Source organism: Sinocyclocheilus grahami, unplaced genomic scaffold, assembly GCF_001515645.1.
Source record: "Sinocyclocheilus grahami isolate Dianchi unplaced genomic scaffold, SAMN03320097.WGS_v1.1 scaffold1092.1, whole genome shotgun sequence".
NCBI classification, from domain to species: domain Eukaryota; kingdom Metazoa; phylum Chordata; class Actinopteri; order Cypriniformes; family Cyprinidae; genus Sinocyclocheilus; species Sinocyclocheilus grahami.
In genome coordinates this window covers 78,920-98,259 of record NW_015506271.1, presented here as the reverse complement: position 1 = coordinate 98,259, position 19,340 = coordinate 78,920, and the positions used below count along the sequence as shown (strand labels likewise).

General features: G+C 35.0%; 2 protein-coding genes across 3 annotated transcripts; both read right to left on the bottom strand.

The window, feature by feature from the left end:
* Nucleotides 1–4,299: 4,299 nt before the first annotated feature.
* Nucleotides 4,300–9,263, bottom strand: LOC107566686 (uncharacterized). The gene is made up of 7 exons (XM_016252198.1): nt 8,954–9,263; nt 7,204–7,536; nt 5,969–6,355; nt 5,659–5,772; nt 5,418–5,477; nt 4,945–5,262; nt 4,300–4,807 (listed from the first exon to the last, which is right to left on the bottom strand). Exons 1-7 carry the CDS (start codon nt 9,009–9,011, stop codon nt 4,731–4,733), a joined length of 1,347 nt encoding a protein of 448 aa, XP_016107684.1. The 5' UTR covers nt 9,012–9,263; the 3' UTR covers nt 4,300–4,730.
* Nucleotides 9,264–9,642: 379 nt separating this feature from the next.
* On the bottom strand, nt 9,643–18,209 carry LOC107566688 (uncharacterized). 2 transcript variants are annotated; one of them, XM_016252199.1, is made up of 5 exons: nt 17,321–18,209; nt 11,757–12,086; nt 11,069–11,389; nt 10,787–10,888; nt 9,643–10,528 (listed from the first exon to the last, which is right to left on the bottom strand). In XM_016252199.1, the coding sequence occupies exons 1-5, from the start codon at nt 17,364–17,366 to the stop codon at nt 10,479–10,481; spliced, it is 849 nt and encodes a 282-aa protein (XP_016107685.1). In that variant the 5' UTR covers nt 17,367–18,209; the 3' UTR covers nt 9,643–10,478. The 2 variants fall into 2 exon arrangements, with proteins under 2 accessions (XP_016107685.1, XP_016107686.1); XM_016252200.1 differs by having other exon boundaries at nt 10,771–10,888; nt 17,321–18,207.
* Between the last annotated feature and the right edge of the window lie 1,131 nt (nt 18,210–19,340).

Genomic DNA, 19,340 nt, shown 5'->3' with positions numbered 1-19,340 from the left:
TATATATATATATATATATATATATAAAATACAAAATATAACAGTAGCACAGTTGTGATGACAGTGTTTGGATCACACTATATGTAGAATGAGCATATAAAAACTATTAATAACTACAGACAAAACTCAAGACTTTGGTTCATTTGTACTATTTAAAGGGGTCAAAGGGGGGTGATGTTGCTAAAAAGAACATTATTTTGTGTATTTGGTGTAATGAAATATGTTTATGCGATTTAAGGTTAAAAAAAACATTATTTTCCACATACTGTACATTATTGTTGCTCCTCTATGCCCTGCCTTTCTGAAACACGTTGATTTTTACAAAGCTCATCGGTATGAAAAGCGAGGTGTGCTCTGATTGGCCAGCTATCCAGTGCGTTGTGATTGACCGAATACCTCAAGCATGTGACGGAAATGTTACGTCCCTCACCATACTGTGATGCCGTGTCCCGGCCGGAGCAATGACACAAAAACATTGTAAACGAGGCATTGTTGCATCAAGTGGGGACATAATTACGGATTATAATGACTTATACTGTCTTTTTACGCGTTGCATCATGCCGCGTAAACATAAAACCATGTCTGCATTTGTGATCGGAGAAGTGACAAACAACAAGCGCTACTCTACTCTACCCAAAACTTGCGTTTGAATCGTCAGTGGCAAATTCTTTAAATATTTAAACGTACTTACAGTCTGTGAGTCAGAACTGCCGGCATTGTAGTCTACTCTACCAGGAACAGGAAACAGTCCTCCATAAAATGTGCTGCACACATCTGAATATTTGGGTTGAACTGTTCTGGAACAGTGTTGTACATACAACTTAACCACTGATTTCTAGCTGTGTCCTCTTTTGGAAGGCCAAACAAAGTAGTTTCGCTTTCACAACAAAACACACAGCGTCACACACGGCAGGCTAGAGTGAGCTGCGGCCGGCGGATTCGATGATGGAGCGGCCGGCAGGCGTGCAGCAACCACATGTGACGACCCCGGGCTGGACTGCACTTCGTCCACAGCGCAAAGTTGATGTATTTCCTCAGCGACCAGCACGGATCAGCTCTAGGCATGACGAAGCGGATATTGTCCTCTTTTGGAAGGCCAAAGAAAGTAGTTTCGCTTTCACAACAAAACACAGCGTCTTTACGACATGGCGGCAGCAACAATACTACAGCAAGAATAAAAGTTACGCCTTCTTTATTTGCGTGAACATTTGGGCGGTGTTATGCAAATCTTCCCACATTGTGATGTAGGTATGTGGGGGCATGTTTGAACGAGCCGTTTTAGGTAGGCGTTGTTGACTCTTAACTTTTATAAAGAATATCTCTTTGGATTTGAGACTTTAGTCTTTGCAACTTTACAGATCTTCTTTACGCACCAAGAGCTTGTAGCACTTCAAAGAGGACCTCCTTTAATGAGGATCAGCCATTCAAAATTAAAATAGTTGGCACTGATGAATTTTGAATGGCTGATGGTACTCATTTTTATTAATTGTGCAACTGGCATTTTAAGATGCTTATAAAAGACATGACGATTTTTTTATATATATAATTTGCTGCCTAGTTACTGGTTTAGTTCTGTCCATTTCATTCAAGAACCTTGAATCAAATTTTCAGTCTAGCTACTGGGTGTCACCACTGATGGGTGGTCCATTTTATAGCCTACTGTAACCGGGTATAAAATGGACAATTCGCCGAGAAGCAGCACGATCTACCACAAGACCTGATCTGAAAGCGTGAACTGTGTTCTCAGCCTGGAGTATTTTTCATAAATATCAGGTCGAGGCACGTTGTCAATTTACATATTAGTTGCCTGCAGGCTGTATCTTTAACGTTAAAATTCAGTGAAAAATCTGTGTACATTTAAGTGTTAATTTGAGCAGCTAAACTGTTCGCTAAAATATGATAACAAAAATATAATCTTACAGAAAATTTGAGCTACTCACCAAGAGTAACTTTGAATTTCCTGTGCAAGATCATACTGATGGTGTTGATCTCCACCTTATAAACTCCAGACAGATTACTTAATGATGTCTTTCCTACTGTTCTGGACTTTGAATGTGTAAGTTGCATGACTGTCTGTAGAGGGACAGAAAGCTTTAAAAAAATATCTTAATTTATGTTCCAAAGCCTTACAGGAGTGGAATGACATGAGGGTGAGTAATTAACAAGTGATTTGTTTTTTTGTTTTTGTTTTTTGGAGGGGGGACTAACCAGGATCCAACAGGATATCTGATTCACTTGAATCTAGCCAGAAGCTATGGTAGTTGGCAGTACTAGTAACACAGGTGAAGAAAGAGCTTTTTACTCATACAAGGAATTTGTTATGGCGACAGAGGCTTCCACAGCACAAACAGAATGACAGTAAAAAGACAAGACACAGATAATAAACATATATAGAATAAGTAAATATTTAATAATAATTTTTTTGGAAAGAACACAATACACAAAATAAACAATATATGGTATTTGTGTGTACATGAGTGTTATGTACAAATGCAAGGAAATGTAATTAAGAAGCACGGTGTGATAAATAAATGCATGTATAATGTTATTGTACAACAAATATGTTGTATTAAAATTATTTACTTGATCACTTGATTATGTATTTTGCGTATTTCAAATACAAACTACGGTCTCTCAAAGTATCTAATTACAAATTACATTTCATTTTTATTGATCAGCAAAATACAAAGTACACAATAGGCTAGGCTACGTATTTAGTCATTAAATACGTATTTCAAATACATTTAATTAAAATACTGCTGATTACCACAGTAATTCAAACCCACTCCACCTACTGTACTGTTACAACATCATTCAGTAAAGCACTTCAAAGCAAAAGCGATAATTACGAGTTTGAAAATGATGGTTTATCTCAAGGGCGTGTTTACTATTTCCGGTTTATTGAAGCAATAAACAGGATTATCACGCCTAACAATAACACTTTAATTCACATTGATAACAGCTTTATGAATAAATATGTGCTCTGTCTATAGCCCGGATTGACGGCGGGGATATCTACTAATGCGTTTGTGGTGTTGTCAGTTTTAATGTAAAATATTGATGCGCAGAATATTAAAGGCCGTCAGCGCCCTCTAGTCTTCACTACTAAACACACACGTGCACAAGTTCATTACCACAAAACATAAGCTGTCATGTGTCATTATTCACAGTGCGACTCATCACAACATCTGTTTATAGATAAGTAAATATCGTTTAAAGTTTTAGGAAACACTGGAGATATAAAATAATAATAGCAAATGCGTATTATCTGTGTCCAGTTCATTGCCTACTGAAACCGAAAGTGCTGAATTTATTAAAATAAAACCGACTCACCGTCCACGAATAATAAAACCCACAAAATTAGAGAATGGTTCCGCATTTTAACGCCGCTTCTGACCGCATCCAAACTGAATGACGGCAGTGATTCACGGTGCTGATGAGAGACTCGAGACAAACCTACCAAGTCACGTGACTTCTGCGAATAAGGACATACTACTGTCTGACGTCATACAATTTCAAAGTGTCTCAAAGGTCAAAAAGTCAAACATCTTCATAAACATATATATATGTACATACATATACACCTCTATGAATATCAATGAACAAACTGACACAAAGATGCTAAATCGTTTGCATATGGCAGTTTACTTTTTATTTATATAATAATTCTCTTTTACATATTTTGTAAATTTAAGAGTTAAAAGGAAAAACAAACCCATCATTCCCAGTACACTCTAAAAAATGCTGGGTTAAATATAACAACCCAATCAAATCAAAACAACCCAACCGCTGGGTCAAACCAACCCAATAGCTGGGTTTGTCCCTTTTTAACCCAGCACTGGGTTATATTTAACCCAGCATTTTTTAGAGTAAGAGCATATAGACCAGCAGCGAATCAGTTTCAAAAGTACATTTAAATTCATGTCACATTTAAGATTTCATAGTCAGATCTGATCACATGACAAACTGATAGAAAACACAATACATTGTCAAGATTGAATTTCTGTTTTTTAGAGTTACACTCTAAAAAATGCTGGGTTAAATAGGGACAAACCCAGCGGTTGGGTTAAATGTTTAACCCAACCTTCTGGGTAGTAACCCAACCGCTGGGTCAAAACAGCCCAATTGCTGGGTTTGTCCCTATTTTACCCAGCACTGGGTTGTATTTAACCCAGCATTTTTTAGAGTGTAGGCTACATAACACTTGTAAAAAAAAAAAAATAATAATAATAAATATATTCAACAAAAAATAAGACTCAAAGTACCAAATCACAAATGGAAATTTAAAATTGAGGCCATTTTCTCCCACATTTATTCACTGAGCAGCAAACGTAAAAAAAATAAAGCAACAATGCTGTATTTCCAGTGTTTCATAATAGCAGTGCTAAAGCCGTAGTGTCTTCTATTATTATTTGGTTAAACAGTCATACAAAGTGCATTATAGATATGATTAAGTACTTTATACGCTCACAGAAAAAGGCATATCAATTAGAAAATTACAGTGCTAGACACAAGTAAATAAAATGTATTATTTCAGCAAAAGCATGTCGGTAAACACATCACAGGCTCAAGGATATGTACAAAAACACAACATTCACATACATTAGCTGCACTTTATGTACATAACATTTCTGATATGGCGAGTTCTTGGTCATTCATGGGTGTAGAACTTTTTAGAGGCAAATAACATATATGCATATATGACACATTTCTCATCAATGTTAATAGCATTATACCAACTCCAACTCCATCTCTTCACTCATCAAAGGAGACTCAACTGACTCTTTAGGTATGTTTTGACTCGAATCTATAAGAAAGCACAGAATAATCACCGAAGATGTGAAGAGATAATGTTGTTGTCCTACTACACAAAAAACATAACAGGTAAAAATTCATAAAGTGCATCTTAATGATGATATATACAAGCAAATCTGAGCTACTCACCAAAGACAGAAACATTGAATTTTCGGTATAGTTCCACTTTTCCATTGGTGGCAATCTGTAGTTGATAATCTCCAGAATCTGTGGTTCTGGAGTTTGTGATAGTCAGAGATCCAGTCTTACAGTCCAGCTCCAGTCTGTTTCTGAACCTCTCATCAGCACCATCATAAGTCTTCTGACAGATCTTATTGGCTGCTCTGCTGATTTTTGCTATGACGCTGCCTCCAAACTTCCACTCTATCACACCACCTCTCTGTAGTTCAGTACGATCAGTGTTGAGAGTGACAGGCTCTCCCTCTATCACTGACTTTGGCATTGATTCTGTTTTATCAACAAACATTGGTCAAACAAAGCCAGAATTCAAATGAACAACATTGTCAGTAAGAAATAAAGAAAAGTCCATTTACACTATTATAGATTAATTATGTTCACACTCAAGCACAGGAAGCTGAGTATTATCTGAAGGAAACACTCACCCGGTTCCTGCGCCCCTGTAGATTGACAGCAGTTATTTGACCTCAGTTTCCCGAACAAAACTAGGAATGAAGGTAAAACCACATAACCCCTCTTAAATGCATCTCAGTGGTATCTATTTTCCATCACTTGAGTATTTTTTTCACAATGAGATTATTTTGTAATAACCCATTATTATAATAATTACACCTAAAGAAACACCTAACAAAATTTGTTGAAAAGATTTGCATTTCTGTTACTTACAGTTCCTGTTGCGCCTGTTTTTAAAGCCCGTAGCCAAACACCAAACTGCCACCATCAACAAAAGCACTATAGCGATTGACATCCAAACTACATGCGAGTGGGATTTCGTGACGGCTAAAAAAATTATCGGAAATTAGCACAGTGTTGAGAAACTACCTCACATATTGACACAAATAAAATGAGAATCTTAGGATAACTGCATCTCATTTAAATACATTTACACTATATAGTAAAATAATTCCCAAAAACATTCTAATATATAACTTAATATAAAATCAAAGTGCAGTTTAAAATTGCCTGTGATACTCACCACTAACAGTAACGTTGAATCTCCTGTATTTGGTCCCAGTGTTATTACTAATCTGTAGTATATAAAACCCAGAATGTTCAGGTCTGATGTTTGTGATGGTAAGAGATCCGGTCAGTTTGTCCATTTTCAGTCTATTATTAAACATCTCACTGTAACCAGTATCTGATGAGACCTCACGGGTTTCTCCATCAATTTTAGCGATTGCAGTCACATCACTTTGACACGGGACATGATGAAGTGGATTATATTTGCATCCGACTGTGGCTCGTCCAAACTTCCACAGCATCAGATCATCTTTCTGTACTTTAAAATCAGTATTTAGAGTGACAGATTCTCCCTCCTTTGCTGACACAGGCTTTAATTTATCTGCATCTGGATCAAACACACCTGGAAGAGTGTCACAGATGATTATTTGCACCACAACTACACCAAATTAATGTATATAGATACAATACATTTAAACAATACATTTAAAGGGGATTTTAAATACTAAATACTAGTCTAAACTTTACAAAGGCAAACAATTAGTAACTACTTCAAAATTTTCACATTAATGTTTTAGACAACCAGTATTGTAATTAATAAAGGTAGAAAAGTTCAATATACAAAACACATGTGACAACTTTCCTCAGATTTATTTGCATAATATATAGGAACCAGACCACCTCACTACAATGTGGTCTAAAAAAAAAAAACTGTGGGATTCTTACTATGGGAGTGGGCTGGCAGGTCACAAGACAACAAAGAGAGAGAGTTTGAAGGCCAAACAGAGGGAATGAACTGCACAAACCTAGGGACCCATTTCAAGAAAAGCTGATTGTGATGGGACCTTCTTTCACGGATTAAATCTTCACTACAAGGATAGAGTTTCAATGTAATGAAATAATCCAGGTGAGATCTATCTGTTTGCTTAAACCCAAAGCTTCCCTTCATTGTTTGCTGCTGTTATTTATGCTTTAAATGTTTTTTTTGTTGTTGTTCAGTTTCTAGTCATGTTGTGATTCTCACTTTTAAAAATTCTCAGCTGTCTGGGTATGATTTTTGTCGACACATATTATGAATAAATGGTGTTTTAATCTGTGTTTTTTCACTTTCAATGTAATGCTATTTATTTGCATGTAAAACCTAAAATCGACCATTTCACAACTGTAAATTAATTCCCAACTGTAATCAATGTGTTAATTCCACAACAAGTTCAGATTTCTGCTGAATATAATCATCAATGCACTACTCACCAGTTACAGTCACATTGAATCTCCTGTTTGAGGAGCCGCTCGTGCTGATCATGTCCACTTTATAAAACCCGGAGTGGTTAGTTCTGATGTTCCTAATGGTCAGAGATCCAGATTCAGTGTTTAACTCCAGTCTATCTCTAAATCTCCCATCATTACCATCTTTCGTCGAGAACGTTTGGGAAGCCTTGTTGAATTGAGCTATGAGAGTGTTTTCAAACTTCCACAGTATTGTGTCATATTTTTGTATTTGATTTAGACAAGTGTGTAGAGTGACAGAATCTCCCTCCATCACTGATATCGACTTCACGCCATCGGTCTCAAAACCAAACACAGCTAGAAAACAAATACACAATTAATTTATAACATATAACTCCTATTGCCAGTGTTGGGGAAAGTTACTTTTAAAAGTAATGCATTACAATATTGCGTTACTCCATAAAAAAAGTAACTAATTACGGTACTTAGTTACTTTTTATGGAAAGTAATGCGTTACGTTACTTTTGCATTACTTTTTAAATCTGGACAGGGCTTGCTTGTTTGTTTTTAAAATAAAAAAGTTATATTTTTGGCAAATATAAAAGCCTTTTCATACCAAACGTGAAATGAATAAGCCTCAGGATGAAGGGAAAGTAAATTTACGTCCGTACAGTAGAATGCAGAAGAAGAAATTTCAACACACTTCAGCAATAAAAAAAGACACGTTTGTCTAGAGTAATTTTTACTTATTAGTACGGTTGAACTGGATCATCGAAGGTAAGAAGCAAAGACATTGGTTAATAGAATGGCATTAAATACATAAAGGATATTGGTGTTGTTTAACATTTAATTATTGCAGGTTTGCGTCATATTCTGAGTTGCATTTTTTTATTCATTTTGAGGAATACTGAATCTGTGGGGGTTTTTTTGTGAGTGAGATGAATTAATGCATATTCATATTTATTTTAGAACTACAGTAACATCTGATTTCTCTCAACATGGGGACAGGAGAGCTGCCAATCAATAAATTGGAAAATAAAAAGTAACTTGCGTTACTTATTTGAAAAAGTAAATGAGATATTGTCTTGTAAATTAAAAAGTAATGCGTTACTTTACTAGTTACTTGAAAAAAGTAATCTGATTACGTAACTCGCGTTACTTGTAATGCGTTACCCCCAACACTGCCTATTGCACATAGATTATAATCACTGAATTGTCTCGAACTAAATGTCATATGCTCAAATAGGTCTATGTAAAACTAACTTAAACATACATAAACAATAAATAAAACAGTACAGAATCCAAATTTGACCAAAAAGGCTACGTAAATAAGTAACAGTAATAAACAATTGGATTTGTTGTAGCTAGGTAAAGAAGATACAGAAAATAGTATTTTTTATGTTAATGAAGTAGGTAAATAAACGTGTGTTTGCACACACAACAAATATTCGCTCAATAAAGGCCCTGTTTAATGGTTTATGCAAAAACAGCGACAATGCAAAAACCCCACATCAACGACGTCACGACGCTGAAACGTAAAATACGCAAACTACGTACACAAAGCACATGCGGTAGATCTGGACAATATATCTATTGTGTCGATGCACTTATGGAATACTCCCTCCAAAAACAAAGCATTTAAGGTGTATACACGACTTACTACCGCTATAAAATAGTTCCAAAAATATTTTAAATGTCAACAAACGCACCCCACTTCCTGTTTCCATTGAGTGAAACGAAAGTGACCAAACATGAACAGAATTCCACGACTTACCGTCAGCGAAAAACAAGAAAAAAGCGAGGACAACTAGATTCTTCATATTTCTGAACATCTTAGTAAAATATGAGTTTACTACGACGATTATTTAAATAAATCTGAGAAGACTGGCCGTTTGATTATGGGTGGTTTCCTAGCCACAGCCAAACTGACAGAGAATTACAAGCTAAAACCCCAACTGAAGACCGATTCCGAAATTCATAAATGATTTTTTCATAACGATGGCTGTGCTGAAAGAAAGAAAAACCAGTGCGTTTGCTTTTTGATGGGGAAAACGCTGAAAAACACCTGCTGTAGGCAGCAGCATGTTCTGTTGTAGGTCAGTTTACAGCGCCTTCTAGCGACCGGCTCTATTAAATCTGGTTAAGGTGGTTTTAGATCTAGGCTACCTTCACCAGTCGACTTCTAAGAGTTATTCAGTCATGTGTGAATACAACAACAGGAACCGGACCATCGTCCACCTAAGTACCACTTCCTCTTGTACCTACATTTGACCAACAGATGTTTCCATTGTTCAGAAAATGAGTTTTTTTCAAAATGTATGTTCTGAGACTTTTACACTTTTAGAAAACATTACACTAGATCATGTAAATGAATTTATTTTTTTTCCCTCAATATCTGACACCACTGAAATCATGTTAATTGGATGCTATAAAAATTCCAGAGAAAAATTGTGATTAATGTCGCTGCATATATGTTCCTTCTTTATTATTCCAGATATTTCCCAATATACAAAAAGGCATCAAGATTTTCAATTACAAACTAGCAGCCTAAGAACATAAAAACATGTTGTTGGGAGGGGGAGGTAATTCAATGAATTATTACAATAAGTGCAATAACTTTGGAATTCATATTACTTATGAATCTCAATGATTTAAAAAAAGCTTGAATTTCACAATAATAATTAAAAAAGAAATATGTGGGCCTACATAACAGGTCACATTCAACACCCAAATCACCGTTCACAAGAGTTTATCATAATCTGTCCCCATGTAAACACAGTATCAAAGTCACAGTAAAATATAGATCTTAAAAACATAAAAAAAGAGGCACATTTCCATAACACCATGAAAAAAAAAAATGCATTTGCAGATTTTAACCACAAAACAGCCTCATCCCTTAAGTCGTTTGCACATGAAGAAAACATCTATCACACAATCTCCTTTTATAATCCCCTTTAAAGCATGAATCAATCTCTAAGGAAAACTTTATTATTGTTATTTTTTTTTTTTAAATGACACCTTCAGATGTCAGGTGATCTAAAGAATTTGCACCTAAAACTTTCAAAGCTGCATTCAATGGTCCCACCAGCCACCATGACTATATATGTATCAATAACAGGTACGATATCTTATAATTATACGCAAAAAAAAGAAGTGCACCATAAAGTAATAGGATCATTGATCAGCATGTAGTGCAAACTGTTCCAACGAATGTACAACATATGTAAGCATATTCTCTATTACAACTCAGCAGCACACAGGTTGATTTCATCCACAGCTTATGTTACAGAAGCACTGAACTATTGCTGTCCTTTCAATGGATCCTGTACCCCATTTCCTTTATCTTCACCTGAAAGTAAGCACAGAAAGAGTAATAAAAGACAGTATAAAGTGTATTGGCACAAGTGAAGGTAAACCTTCTGGCTAAAATGTGAAATTGAAACCAGATCTCAAAATCATTGAAGTATTCTTCTGCTGTCATTTAGTGAAATACTATAAATATTGTCTGAACAATCACTGATGTCATTAAACAATGCAGCAAATCATTAAGTTCAACATAACATTTCAAAATTCTGCATTAAAAATGCTTACTTTGGTTAATACTGGCCTTGTCGACTTCGTTGCCGACAGTAAATCCCAACCACCACCAAGATCAGTGCAATAACACACACGCATATCAGCACTATAATGCCTATGGACAACCCAGATTCTGTAATGGACAAAGAGAGACAGTCAGTTTTAAAATAAATACATAAATGACAAGCATCTTTAAGCGTTTATATGAATCTTCAATCAGTTACACAGTTCAGGGTTTCTCCATGCAAATTATTACTTACAAACATTAAAATGACTAGCACAAACAACACTTTGAGAACGTTGATCTACTCACCATCGACCGTAACACGAAACTTCCTGTGTTTGGTCGGTATGTTTGTACCTTGCACCTGTAGCTTATAAAGTCCAGAGTCTGTGGTTCTGGTGTTTGTGATGGTCAGAGAGCCGGTCTGATCCAGCTGCAGTCTGTCTCTGAATCTCTCATCAGCTTCATTATATGAGGGGTTTTTACTGTTTTGTTTGTTGATTTGAGCTATGGGAGTCTCTCCGTATTCGAACTTCCACTCTATCACATCATAAATGTGTATATCAGCAATATTATGCTGTAAAAGGGCAGACTCTCCCGCCGTTACTGAAACTTTTGTAGGAATCGCATCTGAAATACATGTAGAATAATGCACATAAATAACTGATGTTAATGATTGTGTTCTGACAATAATTCTAATATATATATATATATATATATAAAATATAATATAAAAAACACATTCAGAAAATACTCAGAGAAAAAAAATCACAAGTGCAAATAAAATATTATTTACAAACGAATACATCAACATATTTATTTCACCATTGGCATTAAATATCTGTAATATGACAAAGCACAAATATAGACTTATATATATATATATGTGTGTGTGTGTTAAATTAAAAGAAACATTCTGTATGACCCAAACACTGCAGTTCATTTAGAAAAATTAAGTATTAAAATATGTTCCTCTTTGTCATAAAAGAGTGCTTACCAAGGACAGTAACACTAAATCTCCTGTATGTTGTGTGAGTGATATTGGTGATGTTCACTTCATAAAACCCAGAGTGTGTGGTTCTGGTGTTTCTGATGGTGAGGTCCCCAGTTTGATCGTTTATTTGTAGTTTGTCTTTGAATCTTGCATCATCAGTGTCATATAATAAGGGATTATTGGCCTTGATTGTAGCTATGACATTAGATCCAAACTTCCACACTATCTTATCATCTTTCTGTAGTTTGGTAATACACTTGGTGTCTAGAACGACAGAATCTCCTTCCATCAATTCACGTATCTCCACTGGATCTGTCTCAACACCAAACACACCTGGAGAACAACCAGAAACAAAGAAAACACCAGTATAACAATAATATTCTTCAGCTGAGATCATAAGTTTCATGCCATCTGCAACAGTTTACAAGTATTTTTCTACGCAGAACTCTAAATAAGCCCCACATTTAGAAGAAAAAAATCTAGTATATTACTAAATATACAGTGATAGCTCTAAAAAATAAATATAAGCATGCACAAAACTATAGAATACACAACACGTTAAATATGTTTAAACAAAACATTTTCATTTAATGTACATACACATGCATCTGTAGCCTACCTTAAATATAAAAAAGAGATAAATAAGCCATTTAATATTTTAAATATTTTGCATATATGCACAAATATACATTCTGTATCAGTGAAAATCATAGTACGTGTTACACGTTAATGTACACTCTAAAAATGCTGGGTTGTTTCAACCCAACTTTGGGTCAAATATGGACTAACCCAACTTTTGGGTTAAAAGTGTAATTGAAAAATGTAATTTAATTTTAACAGTTGGGTTAGTCCATATTTGACCCAAAGTTGGGTTAAAACAACCCAGCATTTTTTACAGTGTATTTTACTTAAATTGCGTGTTATATGGGACATAAATTATGGTCAGACTACTGTTTTTATAGTAATATAATACACTATATTTACAAACCATTTCAGAAATCTGGTAAGGCATGTGTAATGCAGGATCCAAATCAAAAAAAAAACAAAACCCGTCTCATTCCAAATAAACAAGTAGTTCCATCCTTGAGTTTTAAATGAAATCTCGCGAGAGGGCGGACGAGCAGAATGCGGAAACTGGTGTGCGATTGTCTGGCTGCGATATTAAAATTGAAACTGGATGATACAGTAGCGCTTTATAACATATAGAGACGACGATCTTTTTCTTCCGTTTAATTAAATATTACGATATTTACGTTATTTGTTGGTTTTGTTGAGCCATTTAGGCGGATTAAAACAGCTGTAAAGGATTTATTTTTAAATAAAAAAATGTTGATAGAGATCTATACGCGTTTAGAAACTATTGAGGACCGAAGCGGTGGATAATGCATTATACACGACATACACTGTGACGGCCAGTCAACAAATTAAGGGTAAGGGAAATATTTTTTCTATACAAAGAAGCTGTTTAGTGTTTTGTATGTGTGCTACACACCACGTATAATGCCATACGTTAAGCTAGAGATCTGTCATCGGACAAAAACAGTGGATGGTGAATTCACGGAGAAACTTTTGGTAAAGAATCAAACTGCAGGTAGTATTTGAACCATACGCTATATATTACCTTGACAAAGTCAACATTGTACACTTATGTCAAACCATTTCTCAGACAGAGACGTTATTTTTCTCGATACGCTGACATTCTTGCTCCTAGAGCGGACTTGAGGCCCTTTGGGCGGTAAATATTGTTTTCTATACAGGTGAAGACAGGAGGTGTCTTCCACCAGGGGGCGACATACGGCTCAGTATAACGATTTCTATTGAGCAACACACACATCTCTATAAAAGTATTCTTTAACATCCTCATCTATAAATCAGAAATTGCTGTGATCAGCTCTTTCATATCAGCGCTGGGAAAAGTAACCTGCCGTCTAAAAGCCTTGAGAAGCGGTCAGGATAATAACTTGCATGAATAATCACACTGAGAAGCTTAAACAGCAACTGAATTGACACATTTAAGACTTATGAAGGGTCTCATAGGTCTACAATGTAGAGATAGAATTCTGCAAGTGGCACATAATGGAAAGTACCAACAAACAACACAAACCGACTATAATAAAAAGCATAACAATGAGTTCATGAACCATGTTCGCATGACATTTCGATTGTACATTTTGTAAATAAATGTACATGCATGTGTTTTTCATGTTTATGGGTGATTTCAAGTGTCTTGCTGTATGATATGCTGTACTTAAAAATATAAAAAAAATGTAAAAAATTCTTGTTCTTACATTACATTTAGTCATAGTGAATTTAAATTGAAAAACTAATTATTTAATGTATCCTCCAGACTGCACATGCAATACTTGTACTATATATATATATATACATATATATAATTAAAGAAAATAATTAATAGTCTAATAAAGTAAAAAAATAAAAATAAAAACGTTTAATAGTAGTAATACAGATTTTAAAGCCATGTCAGCTTCTTTATGGCAAAAACAAAGTTGAAAACTGTTGTTTAAATTAGGCTACTTACTTTTTTTTTAATGGAGTTTAGCATGTCACACACTACAGGACATTTTGAAGCAGTTTTTCCAATAGTCAGACCAATACTTAGGTTTGTAATTTAATGCCCTGCTATCTATTTTCAAGACGACAAACAGATTTAGTAACATTTTGTGTGTATTAATGCTAAATAGGGGTGAATAAATGACAAGATTAGGTTTTGGGGATCTATCCCTTTAAGTGTTTAGCTGTTTCCACACAAAAGCAGGTTGTTCAGCGTGCTGAGGCCTCAGAATGGCCTCTTGTCTTCGGTTACGTCTTTTTATGCTAACTTCCAAGGCTCCCACTGGGGGAAGGGCTCTTGAAAAACACTCATAACTGCCAAGCTTCAAAATCCCTTTCTTCCTTCCTGATAGGATCCTGATTAACAACAAAGATTGGCCACTTAGAAATTAAACTTTTACATCATAGAAAATCCTAACCACATTGTTGAAAATAGACCACAATTACAATTATATTAACTGATGATAAAACTGTAAGAGAAAACTTAATAGATTTTGCATTGAGGACAACAACTACACCATCTATCTCAATTCTTCACATCTAAAATTGTAGTAGTATTCCTGGTTAAAACATTGTTAAAGGGAAAGTTCACCTAAAATTTAAAATCATTTTTCTTTCTCACTCCTATGTCATTTTAAAACCTGTATGACATACATTCGTATTTAAAAATGTGTTTTATTCCTTTAAAATGCAAGTCAATAAGACCCAAAACAGCACAAATCTAGATGAAGGTTATTTAACAACATTTGTTTTTAGCTCAGCTGGCAGCATATGGCACTACAATGTCAAGGTCATGGTTTCGACTCCCAGGGAACAAAAAGATATGCACAGCAATATGGCCCTAGACATGCAACAACTTGCAATTGAGCTACAATACCTTTACATTTGCTCGAAGATTATCTCTCACAGTTTTTGTTGTATAAATAGTCTGTGTGATATTTTGATCTTGATGGTAAGGATAGTTGGTCAAAACATAAAAAAAGCATCTACACAATAACTGCACTACCATACTAAATTGTTCTACATAAGAATAAGTTCTTTAAAAAGAAAATTGTTCAATTCAGGTACTCAAATGATTTTGCGATTAATTTGATAAACCACGCATAGATGATGCATTATTCATTTGGCGAATGCTTTTATCTAAACTGACTGGTGTTGCTTTCAAATGTATACATTTGATCATCTCATGCATTCTCTGGGAATCGAACCAATGACCATGGCGTTGTTTTAATAAACAAAAATTGGAGCTTTAAATCAGCAGATTTATTTTTAGAAACACACATTTGTTAGTATATCATAGATTGATAAAAGAGAAGTGCAGGCCTAAGAAAACATTGCAATATTTTCCCAGTATCCACTGATGAAGAAAACCACAGCAAAACATCACAAACTCGCCACTCATTCCATTACAACCCAACAAAATCTTAGAAAATTCCTTTGCATAAGCATTCAGCAAGCTATAGCCTACTTCCACTTTTTAACCAAAGCAAGGTATTTATAAAGCGCGGTGGATAAAATCAACCACAGCAAAGTGTAAATGATTAATATTTCTTCAATGCCCCCATTATTAATAACGCATCAAGGCGAAACGCGATGTTGCGTTGTGAAATGCTACTTAGCCTAATTCATAACCCAAAATCATTGCAGAGTCAGTGTAGCGTGAATTAGCGCACCGGTTTCTACTCCATGTTAACTAATATCATTTAAGATAAACAGTTTAAAAATAGTATAACTTGATTAGAAAAATTAATATGTGAACACACCTGAACAAAAAACACATCCGGTTTGATGCATAGATAACCTAATGTTCCTCTTTCGCCCCCTTGTGTATTGAGGTTGTCAGACCTTTGCACGAGCTCGCTCGCATACTAGTTGTCATAGTGATTTATGATATCCTACTGGATGTTCACTGGAAGTACATTAATGTAAAGACATCTGTGCGCGTTCGATTAAAAAAAAAATCTGTGAAAATCATCAGCACGGCATATGCTAATAATATAGGCTAACTTAGGCTATGCATTTAACCCGACATATTCTTAACATAGACAATTATGTTTCATTTATAAATAATAATTATTTCTTAGTTATTGAATGAAAGTTTATTTTGCTTAGTATTAGTCCGCTATGCATCATATAGAATTAGAATGAACAAGGTTAACGTTTGCTATATATTATATTTTCATACAGATGCTTCAGCTTTAAATCTAGCTGTCTCATAGTACGACATAACAAAAATCCATGAAAAACTGGTTTGTGCAGCTAAACACGACGAACTGTACTGTACGATGAACTTGCGTAATATAGCCTACACGCAACTACCAATCATATGTAGTCCAATCATCGCGTTTATAATCTGTTTACAATTTATGATAAAGACACATTTGAGAAAACAAAGCAGGCAGGAATGGTAGGCTACATCATTGGCTACAACATGCCATAAAGCAAAAACAACTGATCTTTTAAAACAGCCATGACAGTCGTACAAAAAAAATAAGATTGCATCAACAAAATTAATGAGACCCCAAATCTGTAAATATTTGCAATACAGACGAAACTCGAATAAAGGTTTGTGACGAATAAGCATAAGGCCTATTGGCATCTCGGAATCCTGATTGTTAAACAAAAATCGCACAGATTGCACGAATGGACACCGGAGAGACGATAATTAAATGTACCTAAGTAACATATACCACACACAGTTCTCAAAGCCCCGACGTGAATTGGACATCAATCTCCAAAAGGCTGGTATTATCGCCGCAAGGCCTGAACTTGAAACCCAGTGGCGTCCGAGGATTATAAAGGTAAATAGCGCAGAATTTAGAACATACCCCATTTTTATTCTCTGCCTTGTATCCAAATAAAAAACAATCGCTATGAGCATGTTAAAAACCACAAGCAGTATGAAAATACGCGTATAAAAGCAAATACGCATTATTTCCGGTCCTATTAATTAAAACCGAAAGTGTTATAGCTACAAAAATAAAATTACTACTTACCGTTCATGGATAATAAGACAAGCAACATCAACTTCGCGATGCCCATACTGATTGTAGAGTTGTGTAATTTCTGGAGCTTAAAAAAGATGAAGATCGTAGCTAGAAATATCCATATAAATCTGTCGTGTTGTCGTTTCTCAGCCGCACCCAGCCAGATTGATAGCGATAATTACTAAAAAAAACGGCTAAATAATGACTGAGACAATTTTGATTTGACCAAGATTAAAGTCTGGTATTCTTTAAGATCTGAACGACGCGGAAAATGGTTTACGTTCCCCTAATGTTACAAATACAAGAGAGCGCACAGCTAGCTCGAAATGGCTGATTCTTCCGTCTGGCAGGTAACGTGACGCGGGACGACACAGACTCATAACGCCACCTACCGTACAAAAAACATACACGCAAAACATACCAAATCGCCCCCAAATACTTCTACACCTGTTCTGTCTGGACACGAGAGAACATAATTCTCAGTTGACTGTGAGAAATAATGTGAGAAAGCCTCAAGTTTTAATTGTAAACTCATAAGAAATCTATGCCAGTTAGAATAAAAAAGAGTATTGCTATTACTACTCCAGTTGTGCGCATACTCCTCAAACCAAATACTTATTTAGCACTTGACTAGGATAGTATCTTCTAGTATTATTTAGCACTGTTTTGACCCTATAGATCAAGACATTTTTGAGCATACTTAAGAATCACATTGGCATTTGTGGACAGGTGGTTGCCTGCTTAAGATATTACCTGTCAGATAACTACCATGTTAATTGTTTTGTAAATGAAGAGATGCCGAAAGTGACACAGGTAAAGTGTGGTGTGCCACAGGGCTCAGTCTTAGGTCCTTTGTAGTTCTCCATTTACATGTTTCCTTCAACTGATATTTTTGGGATATTATTACATGGGTGAAATTCAGCTTTATACTTCCACCTTCAAAACTGGTTTATTGCATTAAATTATTACATTTTGACTAATTTACATCTAGTAAATAAAAGTAAATGAGCAGTGTTTGGTCTGACTGGACCTAATGTCCATATAAGTGCTTTCATACAGATATATTGCTATTCTATGAACTGTTCTCTCTCTGTCAATGAATATAAAATACAGTGTATGTATTCATAACATAAAGAGTAGATTATTGTAATAAACTTGTCTGGTTGTCCCACTTTCCCAATAAAAAGAAATGCAGCCTGTTCTAAATTCTGCAACCAGAGTTTTGATCATTTCAGTCAATCAGTTATCATCTTCTCTACTATGGCTACCAAATTACATTTATATTACAAGTAAAACATTTAAACTATTAAATTCACCTGTTAACTCTACAAATGTATTAGTTGCAGGGAGATCCTAACTGATTTTTCTGTCTCTCCTGTAGCCATGATCATCAAAGTTCCAGCAGCAGTTGACATGAGATGAGTGAAGACTGGACACGGAGAAACAAAGGCATTCATTAGTGTATGTGAATGTCTCAGCTTGTTCTATAAGAAACACTATGGAAACTCCACAAATCTGCTTGTAATTGCCTAATATAAATAGATCATGTGAGGGAATCACTTATTTAGAATGATGTGTTTTGCAAGTGAATACTCCTGTTAAAAATGTAACCAAAATTGCAGTGACCTTGATTGACATTTTACACACAAATGCTTTGAGTTTAAATCATATAGAGTAAGTACAGGAAAAACATATTCCAGAGACTTTAACATATGTTAGTGAGGAATTTCACTCAAATGTAGAACAGCATATTTGTAGATCCAAACTAAATGCTTATGCGTTTTGTCTGTGTTCATGTTGTTTGTGACCATGTATTGAAAGATTATTTTCTTTTGAGTTTATATTTGGTCACTGATGTAGTAGTGCTTTCTATTGTGGTGTTAAAGGAAAATAAAATTAATTTGATAAATCCTGCACTTTTCCTGTTTGAAGTCTTTTTAATCTATAGTATGTTTCTGTCTTGTAACAGATGACACATAATTCAGTTTTTTATTGAACTGCAATCTGTTCATATAAAACATTTTCTGAT

Excerpts from the sequence above, each read along its gene's own strand:
- LOC107566686 (XM_016252198.1), bottom strand. The coding sequence starts at position 9,011 with ATGTTCAGAAATATGAAGAATCTAGTTGTCCTCGCTTTTTTCTTGTTT. Across the intron at positions 6,356-7,203 it reads ATTCAATGTGACTGTAACTG|GTGTGTTTGATCCAGATGCA; the intron begins GTGAGTAGTGCA and ends ACACTCTTCCAG. Across the intron at positions 5,478-5,658 it reads AAACAGGCGCAACAGGAACT|TTTTGTTCGGGAAACTGAGG; the intron begins GTAAGTAACAGA and ends CTTCATTCCTAG.
- LOC107566688 (XM_016252199.1), bottom strand. The coding sequence starts at position 17,366 with ATGGGCATCGCGAAGTTGATGTTGCTTGTCTTATTATCCATGAACG. Across the intron at positions 12,087-17,320 it reads TGTCTTATTATCCATGAACG|GTGTGTTTGGTGTTGAGACA; the intron begins GTAAGTAGTAAT and ends GTTGTTCTCCAG. Across the intron at positions 10,889-11,068 it reads GTTTCGTGTTACGGTCGATG|AATCTGGGTTGTCCATAGGC; the intron begins GTGAGTAGATCA and ends TGTCCATTACAG.